Source organism: Synchiropus splendidus, chromosome 15 (genome assembly GCF_027744825.2).
Source record: "Synchiropus splendidus isolate RoL2022-P1 chromosome 15, RoL_Sspl_1.0, whole genome shotgun sequence".
NCBI lineage: Eukaryota > Metazoa > Chordata > Actinopteri > Syngnathiformes > Callionymidae > Synchiropus > Synchiropus splendidus.
The window spans coordinates 4,013,167-4,023,795 of record NC_071348.1 but is presented as its reverse complement, the minus strand read 5'-3'; the positions used below and the strand labels follow the sequence as shown (position 1 = coordinate 4,023,795).

General features: G+C 47.1%; 2 protein-coding genes across 4 annotated transcripts in view; one reads left to right on the top strand and one right to left on the bottom strand.

Moving 5' to 3' along the window:
• Positions 1–393: 393 nt before the first annotated feature.
• On the bottom strand, positions 394–3,949 carry slc6a19b (solute carrier family 6 member 19b). The gene is made up of 12 exons (XM_053843856.1): positions 3,751–3,949; positions 3,298–3,438; positions 2,956–3,093; positions 2,721–2,902; positions 2,549–2,659; positions 2,374–2,486; positions 2,175–2,303; positions 1,347–1,503; positions 1,077–1,281; positions 858–1,017; positions 639–801; positions 394–564 (listed from the first exon to the last, which is right to left on the bottom strand). The coding sequence occupies exons 1-12, from the start codon at positions 3,947–3,949 to the stop codon at positions 394–396; spliced, it is 1,869 nt and encodes a 622-aa protein (XP_053699831.1).
• A 1,145-nt stretch (positions 3,950–5,094) lies between these two features.
• fhod3b (formin homology 2 domain containing 3b) overlaps positions 5,095–10,629 on the top strand; it is a 64,479-nt gene continuing 58,944 nt past the window's right edge. For all 3 annotated transcript variants that reach the window (XM_053887243.1, XM_053887242.1, XM_053887241.1), the window contains exons 1-2: positions 5,095–5,585; positions 9,738–9,844. In XM_053887243.1, the coding sequence (XP_053743218.1) occupies positions 5,421–5,585; positions 9,738–9,844 (272 nt within the window). In that variant the 5' untranslated portion in view covers positions 5,095–5,420. The remainder of the gene's footprint in view (positions 5,586–9,737; positions 9,845–10,629) is intronic.

Sequence of the window (10,629 nt, the reverse complement as noted above, 5' to 3'; positions counted from 1 at the left end):
AGAAAAAGTACTGAGTGAAATAAACAAGTATGAGAAATAGAACTTCATTCATTTGTTTTTCTTTACCCCCGAAAATATTTATTTTTATTTTTGTTTTTTGTTCTCCTAATGGTGAATAAGTGTAATAGTTTTCTTTTGGCTTAAAAAGTAAAATATATAAATATACGAAATATCTTTAAAGTTATTATAGACAAATTCTATAGTTAATTACTTAAATAATTCGTAAATCACTTCCCCCTGTACCTTCATTAATAAACATTTTTCAGTTAGATTTTTTTGGGAAAAAAAAAAGTAATTTCATGTAATATTCTGGCCCGTGTGTTGATGCTCCTGCTCATCCAGCAAGACCCATATTGCACTGCAACAGTTTGTGGCTGAGGAGAACACACGTTCTCAGTGATGCTCGGAGGTCATGCGGTGCTCCGTCTTCGAGCCTCTTCTGGCTCTCCAGCATTTCCACATGGCCACCAAAGGGATGGCCAGGCTGGGGATTCCTGCCAGAATGAAGATGATCACGCTGATCCAGGCTGGGTAGGACTTCTCCTCCAGGGTGGGGAAAGTCTCCTGAGTGGACAGGAAAACATTTGCATCGTAGTCTTCAATGTTCTTCAAGTAATGAAGAGTGAAAAGAGACGAACCGATTCGGGATCCCACGTCTTGTAAAAGAGCTTTTCGGTGACCTTGGTGATGAAGTAGAAGACCAGGATGACGAACATGATGAGCGGGCTGATGAATCTCCAGGTGAGCTGCCAGAAGATGTTGGGCTTGTGTCCGATCATGAACTTGATGTCGTCGTTGAACCTGTTTGCACGAGGAGAATGAAGAAAAACCTTCTCATTGCCAACTCGCGTTCCCACCTGTCAATTCCGTATATGTAGACCACTGAAAACATCTCGCAGAAGGCCACCACCAGCAGGGGAATGGACCCTCCGTAGGTGTCGAACAAGGACAGCCAGTAGTTCCCAGAGGCTTGGATGAAGATCAGACCCACCAGGCAGCACAGGAGGCAGGTCAGACCTGAGACACAGAGGGTACAGGTTAACAGAGCGAGCACTGGGTCGATTCCTCAGTGTTACCTGTCAGGATCTCCTTGGGCCATGTTTTGGGGAGCACCTGAAGGTCCTGCAGTGGGACCAGCACGCCCTCTATGTTCCCAAACATGGAGGAGAGACCGAGGCAGAAGAGCATGATGAAGAAAAGAATGGACCACACAGGTGCGGCGGGCATCTTGGTGATGGCCTCGGTGAAGACGATGAAAGCTAAACCGGTTCCTTCGACGCCCTGGAAGACGACAGGCTATACGTAGCAGCCTTGGCCCAAAACTGTTGGGAAGCTGGTGAGCTCACCTCACTGAGAAAGGTGTCCAGATTACAGGGCTGCAGGTCCAGCTCTCGGATAATCTCAGGACTGGTTGTGTTCAGGTGGGTGAGCATCTGATCGTAGTTGGTGTCGGTGATGTGCCCCTCTGGGAGGTCGAATGTGTTCAGCAGAGTCAGGATGTTGCTGTAAACGCAAGCTGAAATCAGCTCCTCTGACTCAGAGCCCGTGGTTCTCAGCAGACACAACCACAAATATGCATGACAGAAGTGCTCTTTTTTCTTGGGAAAAAAACCTGGGCCTACTTTCTCCTCAGTCCCGTCCCAGTGTGTTGATGAAATGGAACTTGGACTTTATGGTCAAAGCATATTCCTGCTCTCTACTGCCCTCACTAATTTTGGGTTACAATAATTAAATAAAGTTCAAAATTGGAGGTACAAGTGTCAGAAATGAGGAGAAGTGGCTGGGCTCACCCTCAGTCAGCCAGGAGAGACTCAGTGTAGAGCCACTGCTTCCCCTCATTGACCAGTGGAAGTGGTGTCCTTTTAGGATTAGCACTTAGTTGAGGAGGTCATGGGGCAGACCCAGGACTGAGGGAAGTCTGGGCCTCTATCTCTGACTGCTGCCCCCTCGACCTCACTTATTTATAATAATAGATTGTATATTAAAGAACATTGACAGTGGTTGTTTAAAATAGAGTTGTTGTTGTTTTTAAAAAGCAAAAGTAAATGTTTTTAAAAAGTAAGTATATAGGCTGTGATGTGAGGATTTTAGTGTGTTCAGAGTTTCTGAATCTTTCATTGAATAAGAAGGCGTTGGTCCTGTGATTTTGGACCGGACATCAATGGACTCTGTACCCAGCGAGACAGTTGTCGAATCTCTCCGTGGCTCTGAAGCCGATGATGGAGTAGATGACCGTGGCTGCGTAGACCGAGGTGATGCCGTTGATGATGGAAATGATGACGGCGTCCTGCTCGCAGTTGTTACTGAAATACAGCAGACAAAATGAGCCTTCCACTCAGAGCGAATAAGCTGGCGAGACTCGACAGAACTCACTGCACTGAGTTGTAGCTGGAGAAGGAGATGAGGCCGCCGAACGCCAGAGAGAAGGAGTAGAAAACCTGAGCGCCTGCGTCCAGCCACGTCGTCGACTTGGCCAGCTCTGTCAACTTTAAACGGACGATTGGTTTGGTTCCTCTTGGAAGCAGCACTTCTGAGCAACTAGACTCACGTCAGGCGTGAAGAGGAACTTGATTCCGTTGAAGGAGCCCTTCAGCGTCAGCCCTCGGATCAGGAAAATGGTCAGCACCACGTATGGAAGCGTGGACGTGACGTAAACCGCCTGGAAGACAGCAGCAGTGTTTTCATGTTCCGCACTGGGACCATACGCATGGCAGCCGTACCTTCCCTGTGGTCTCTATTCCCCGGATGACACAGACGTACAGCAGGGACCAGGCGCAGACGTGACACAGCAGCACCCACCACTGCAGACCCCCGGCCTCCTCGATGTTGGGGGTCGTGTTCAGGGTCTCTCGGTACCAGAAGTAATCCACAGGGGAGCTCCTCACACACTCGGCCACCAGACCTGATGACGCTCAAGTTAGTGTTCTGGAGTCTGGAGTTCCTGCTTTGCTGTACCTGTTGCATTGGCGTTTATGGGGCACTGGCTCCAGGGCAGAGGCTCCTGGAAGGAGTTGAAGAAGTACCAGAGGATCCAGGCGATGATTGTGTTGTAGTAGAGGCTGACAGTGAGAGAGACACACATGGACGCTACACCTGCAAGTGGAGGTCCAGATGTTGCATTTCAACTCTTGTTGAGGAAATAAACATCAGGAGTTTAGTTCCGAGAATCTTTTCAAGACCATTTTTGTTTGGAACTCTCCACAGAACCTTTTGGAGCTCTGGAGGAGGGTGGGGCTGCTACAAAGGTTCTCCGAACTAAGATTCCTTCAGAGTAGTGAGCGCACCCAGATCACTGACCTATCCCAGTCAAGTAGGGATGAACCGTGGCCCACACCCCCAAACTGCCGCGCCTCAAACGCTGACCAATGGCAAACTCCAGGTGCAGAAGTGGGACCCCCTCAAGCACCAGCAGGATCAGAAACGGGATCATGAACGCCCCTGGAAGAAAACATCACCTGTCAATCATTGCTGACACACGTGAGGCTGATGTTCATTGTGCTCATCATCTGCCCTTTGAAACGTCAAAGAGGCATTTCCCCGGGAAACTGTAAAGTGCCTTATCTTTATGTTGCTCTTTGATGGTTTGAGGCTGTAAAATGACAGTACGTATGGAAGGTTAAACAATGACGTCCAAATCCGATAATCATAAATTCACAAAAAATATTGTCTCACTCGGCTCCTACCTCTGAGACTAAGGTAACTACCCAAGAGGATGGAGGGTCCCTGGGGTCTGCGCTGTGGTTCACTCACCTCCTCCATGGCTCTGACACAGGTAGGGGAACCTCCAGACATTCCCAAGTCCCACACAGAAGCCCACACACGTCAGCATGTACTGGGCCTTGTTGTCCCACTTGGGCCTGTCGCCGGCCTCCTCCACCTCCAGCCTCTCCAGCTGCTGGTGCGACAGAATCCTCTCCTCCAGTTTTGGGTTTGGCAGCTGCAGTTTCATGGTCCTCTGTGTACAGAGCGGTGGTGGACGTGGACGGGTCGCTCAAGCAAGTGTGATGCTGTGGGCTGTGTGTCTGTTATAGATTGACCAAGCTGTGGTGTCAGCATCAGCGCAGGTATTACAGCTGAGTAGGACAATAATTAAATTGCCTTATCATATGCCGTATGATGACAAGGTTCAACTCATGAATCATTGCTCTTTGTGAGGGCACTAATAATATTTTATAGCATTTGTTTCAAGTCTAGCCAGGCCACCGAATGTTGGTGTCCAGCTTGTGCTGTGAGAGAGTCCAGCTTAATCATTTGTTTCACTGCGGAAATCGAGTCCATGTTTTTGACAATATCATATCATATCATTTCAGTTTTACAAGCGATGAATCACCAAGGACCGTGATGTTTGCTGACGTAGTGATTTGTCGTGCAGAGGGATGAACACCTGTGGAAGGATACGTGAGTGTGAAGGTATTGTCACATCAAGGAAGTTGAACAGGTGGAGAGAACAGTGATGTCAGAGTAGCAGTTCTCGAGAAACAGAAGCTTTATAGATCAGTACTGAGGCCTGTCATGATGGATGGTTTCCAGCAGGGGGCGCTAATATTTCTCTTACAAGCTACCGGTGGAAGTGGAGGCCCAAGCCAGTGGCTCAACAAAGGGTCAATAATAAAATGAAAACTTAAATTAGAGCAGTGAATTAGTGTATTTGGCTTTTCTACATCTGTTTGGAAAATAGCCTGATAACAGATTTCAAAGAGAATTTCAGGAGAAACGATGAGTTCATTTTGTCTGTGACCAGATTAACTGTTGACCTTGTTGTAATTCAGTGGACAAGTGGAAGCCTGCGCTAGTTTATGTAATTGAAAAGTACGTTCGTGTTTGTATATCTTTTTGCAGTCCAGTCGTGTGAGCGTCATTGCTGAAAAAGAGAGGTGCACACAAAAAGAGATCATCCATGGGGTAAATATGAGGAGGCTAAGATGGTGGCAGCCGCTGTTGAGAAGTACAGTAAGAACACTTCCTATTTGCGATGCATATTTTATGAACTTTATGAAGTCATTGACGCACTGGTCAGGTTTGCTGCAGTGTGACCCATGCAGTTCTCGTTCTGTCCGCTAGATGCTGCTGCCGCCTCTGTGAGTCGCGCCGCCCGAGTTTCTGCTGAGTCTCCCGGTCTGAGTTTGTTTTGAGCCGCTTCCCATCGCGGCCAAACATCCAGAGCCAAGTGTTGCAGTCTGCCTCAGACGCTGTCGCCGGGCTCCTCTCGTCTCCCTTCTCACCGGTCGCACCCTGGAGTGTCACTTCTCTGACCGCCGGCCGCGTCGTCCTGAGTCGTCATCGAATGGGGACTGTCCGAGGATAACCTTTGTTATTGCAGAGGACCTGCCTGACCGCTACTTCTCTGCCGCAGGATCTACTCGGCTGTCAGAAGGCATCCGATTTTCACCTCCTCCACTCCCGCCGTGCATGGATGCGCCATGGCCACTTTCGTGTGCAGGGTTCAGTTCCTCGATGACACTGATCCTTTCAACAGCACCAATTTCCCGGAGCCCACCAGACCGCCTCTGTACACCTTCATAGAAGACATCCCGCTGATCAACCAGGTCGCAGGAGTCCACAGGCTGCTCAAAGCTCCACACAAGGTACGAGTCTTTAGCTCTTTTCTGGTGAGTGAGTGACTTGTGCTGACTAATCATTTGCCAACAAACTCAATAAGAATCTTCCAAGTGCTTAGAAAGTCACTTTCAAACGCTTGAATGGAGCTGCAGAGTTGTGCATTGGACTCTCAAGAGAAGTTGTGTCTGATGCAGTAATGTGACATAACACTGTGGAAGAGCAGGCTTGGGAAGCTTTATGTCAGTCAAGGACAATGTTTGAGGAAGGAGTCGCGCATCAGCTGCATCACCAAGGTTACCTCCAAATTCACTTGGCTGAACAAACAATGGATTACCTCATTAGAGAACTCCGTCTTCGCCCTTGACTACAATGTCAGAGCAGGTTTATGGGCCACACTGTGCCACCCCTTTATTACCAAAGTAAAAGCTGTGGTCCTCTCTCTTTTAAACCGCCTTTTCAGTTGCATTCAGGAGAATCAGACTGCTTTCAATTGTCCTTTTGGTTTGGGCCGTGAGCAGAGTTTGTTCCTGCTGGATCAATGGTTGGGGTGGTTGAGCAGTCTCGGATGTTGTGGGTCACCACAAGCCCACTCGACTGGATGGAAAGAAACAAGGAGGGATGGCAGAATTAAAAACACTAACAGGGCTGAAGCAATGGTGACGCTGTGGCTCTGGTGAGAGAGTTTCGCCGGTGGGGATTAGTGGTTAGAATTGAGCAGGGGACACAGCCTGTTCTTCAGAACCGTGAGGGGAACGACTCACTGACACCTGTCCCAGGCTGCACACTTGTATCTTCAGTGGTAAAAATACACAAAATCAGCCTGTTGTCTTTCACTTCAGGTCACCCAGGTATAAATAGCGCACTGCCAACACATGGTGCCGAGGGACCCAAAACAGTCAGCACATGCTGTCTCTGGGCTGCTCCTGTCAGTTTCAGTCTGTGGTCTCAAGAGGGGATATTGTGTCTGTGTTGTGTGTGTTTCAGCAGCCCGGTGCTATCAGACCTTCACAGATCCAAGTATTCTTCTCCTTCCTAAAATATCAAAAGCTTGGCTGAAATGGAAGATAAATGGATCATTATTGGATATTTTACCTCTTTATTGAACAGCCGTGGGACATGGGGGTCAAAGGCTTTTACAACCCCTGGTGGGCGGAGTCAGATCTGTCTCCTCCTGTGTGCGATTGCTTCCAGATCACGCCGCCATAGACAAAAAAATATGGTGATGATGAGCTGTAAAAGATTATTGGAGGACTCAATATCACTACTGGCCTGTTTGCGCTTCCATTAGCGTAACACCGGGTCACTTTCTGGTACCCTGCCCTCAAAATCTCTGACTGAGAGTACTGACATTTGAACCTCTGGTGATTGGTACTTAACCCCATGTCCCTAGGTCAAACTCTAAAGCAATAGTCGTATCATGTTTTCATCAGTCCGTCGGCCGTCCAATTCCAATATGGCCAGCTTTTGAGACCGTTTTCCTGGTTCTTGAAAGAACAGCCTTGCAATATGGCAACGTCGATGATAAACACCATTTATGATGCAACCTTGATGTCATAAGCACTTCACCTGCCAAACCTTTCCCTCCAGTTCTTCACACGACTGAGTGAAATGATAAACTTGATGAATGGAAAATATTGTAAATGTTCTGAATCGTTGCCTCCAACCTTAATATTATGTCCAGTCCAAGCATCATTATGCACCGAATGGCCTTTTCGTTTGCGAGCGCTATCAAATCTTCTTTTGTAGTTCTGTAGCCATTAATGATTTACCGTTCCTGAAGATGCCAGTGTGCACGGTATAATCCAAGAGGCGGGATTATGTGGTTCACAGAAAGAACTCCCACTTAAACAATTTAATTTTTATGGACTGTTGTTTTCCTGCATCGCTGTGGATGAAATTACAGAGCAGCGTAATGGGAAGTTATGTGAAGAACTGTTAAATACCGGTTCCTTTTTGGTGCTTGTCTTGACTTTTTTTTGGAATTCTTTTACACGTTGTTATGCAGAGGTCTCTGCCTTGTGACACTTTCACATGAAGTTTGTGAGGAACGTTGTGTCATTAGCATAACACCACAGTTTACCATTTGTAATCCCATCTTGACTTCAGTTTGCTCAGGAATGAATAGGAGAGTTTAATTACTGTGGAGGCTTTCAGGGCGTTGTCATGCGAGAAGGAAGGCAAACACATTTGACACGAGATAAAAGTTTTGATTTGGAAATTGCATGCTGTTTATTTTGAGTCATTGCTGTCTTAACTGCCTGCCTGGTCAGTGGACCACAGGATGGTGGTTTTCAGGGAGAGGCCCGGCCTCGACGTGTGAGCAGAGCACTTGTGGTCGCGGCTCTGAACTTGGCCATCTGAGGGCCACGACGGGTTCAAGTCCTGGGCGGGAGACAGCCTCACTCCTGGTAATCTGTTTGCACAATTCCTGGATTAGAGACTGTTAATGGACATCTTTCCTTACCTTATTACTCAGGACCACTAATCTGTAATCCAGGTTGATTATATAATGATAACCTGAAGTAGCTCTCTGTGTGAGGTGTGCGCTACAGATGATACACCACCTTAACAGTTGTGTTTTGCACCTCCTAAGTTTGCAACAATGTGGCACTTCACAATGTTTCGACCTCAAATTTAAGTTTCAAAATAGAAATCTTTGTTTAGTTTCATTCCTTGGTTGCATCCTTGATGAAAGGAGCAGGTCTTTGTCCGGATTATCCTGTCTGTAATCTGTAATCTGAGAAAGCATTCACCGACTTCCTCTCTGGTGCACGTCCTAATTTTGTTTGTCACCGTCTTCGACTTGTTTTTACCTCAGTTCACCTCGCAGCAAAACAACCGCCTTCATTGGACGAGTTAGCCGAAGATGGGATTACATTGCTTAGTCCCAAGTCGTTGAAGAGTGAACCACGGTGCCAGTACTAGTACCGCAAACGTTGTATTTTACTATGGATTTCCTCACTTGATGTGCTGCTAGCCATTCTTTTTTCTTCGCAGCCATCTAACTAGGAGAATGCTGTGAATGTCCTTTCAATCTGTCATGTAAAGTTTGCATCCTGCAGCACATGCACAGGAAAATGCTGTGCAGGGAAGCACGTTCAAATTAAATACGCCATTTAAAGCACCATTCCTCAGCAGCTTTCCCAGGTGTTGTATACGCGGAGACGGTAACAACCGTATTTCGGGTGCCAGCCACCTGAATCTGAAACTTCGGAGTGGAAACTTTCAAAAATGCAGTGCTCTCTGTCTCCGAGTCCCGCTACAAGGGGCCAGTATGTCAATATTTCACAGACAGAGCACAGAAACTGCAACACCTCACATCGAATTAAATGTTTTTCAGTCGTCCTTTTGACAGAATAGTTGCTGCATTCTGCAAGGTTTTTCAATTATTTTCCTACTTGAAGAGGTATATTAAAACATGTCTGAATTAAAGTGATTCCATTTTTTCACATCATGTACACAGAAGGTACCATCATTTTGATTACTATTTCACTGTCAAACCACGTGATCTGTATCGGTGATCAGCAGCAAAAGTCCTCATCGGAACATCCTAGTCTACCTAGTCTAGGTTAAGTCCAGAAAATGATCAAAGGAAATGGACAAAGATCGGATGAGCACACACTTCACATCCTGTTCACGGCCCTGTTTCTAGCTTGGAAGCTTGGTAACATTTGGAATTTTGATTTTATAGCACAGAACTGAGTGAGGAAAGCTGAACAGACGGTGGTCAACCATTGAAGCTAACAGCTAAAGAACAGCACAGAAACAGAAAGTAGACCAGCCGTGACAGAGCCATCATGAATACAGTAACTAGCTCTGATTTGTGACTCGTCTGAAGAGGTGGCTGTTCTTCAGTGCATCACCTCTGGCAGGTGGAACCTCTCAGAAGGAACATGACTGACATGTCGCGCCAAGTGGTCTCCTCCATGCCACGAATGCTGGCGGCTGACTGAGCATGACGAGGTGGGCAGATGGAGGCTTCATCTTTGACTGTTTCCCCCATCTGTGAGACTATAATAGGCCTCAAGTCTGACTCTCGTCTTTGACAATACATCATGGCACTGACCCAAAATGACTCCATCATAACTAGCTAAGGAAGTGGCTCACTGTTAGCATGTACTGGGGTCAGATTATAATCCAGATTTTGGTTGAACTCATGTTGTTTTCTCCTCATCCAGGTGGATGACTGCGCCCTCCAATTGTCCCACAATGGAAGCTACCTGGACTTGGAGTCTACACTGGCCGAGCAGAGGGATGAACTGGAGGGATTCCACGAGGAAGGCGGGTAAGAAAAGTGACGGGGAACATGTTTGGAAGTCAAGTCACATGTGCGTTATTAGCATCTGATGAATGAGTGAGTGAGAGAGCTTGTGTAAGCATCATCACTTGCTCCATCAACAGTACTGGGATGATTCGGATCTTCATCACGAGGCCTCTCGCGGGACCCAGCCAGAGCCCTCGTGTACTGCAGACAGGTTTACAACTTTGATGGAATCAGTCATTTAGAAATCATCTCGGGAAACTGGGCCTCACACCATATGTCACTGATGCTATCGTCGCTGCGCTCCCAAATAGCCTCCCAGGGACCCGCCGTCATCTGATCTGTGTCGGAGCGGAGCTTTTCTAATAAGCAACTATCGTGTGAGTGCTGAAGTGTTAGACACTTCATGTGGCTGGGGTTTTACATTTGAGGTGAATTTGTGGTTCTGGGGCCACATGTGGACCCTTGACTGCCCCTGCTGGCCAACACCCACATTGTTTAGTTCATATTTAGACTGATTGTTGGACATTGTTCTGTTAAGTGTCAGTCAAACCGACCCTCAGGCGAGCCCCAATTTTTCCTGCCCTGAGTTTTGGGTGAATTTGGAAGAAGCACCTTAAAACAAATGGATTAACAAACAAAGCAAACAACTGGTGAGACAACTCAAAGTTCTAAAATCGTGAGCAGCAATGTGACAAATGTGTTGACATCCTCCTCAGCAGTGATCACGGATGGTTGGTCTACGGTTTTAACAGTTACTGTTTGGGCTCTTTCACTCTTCGTTGCTGTTGTTTGAGTCCCTCTGGCTG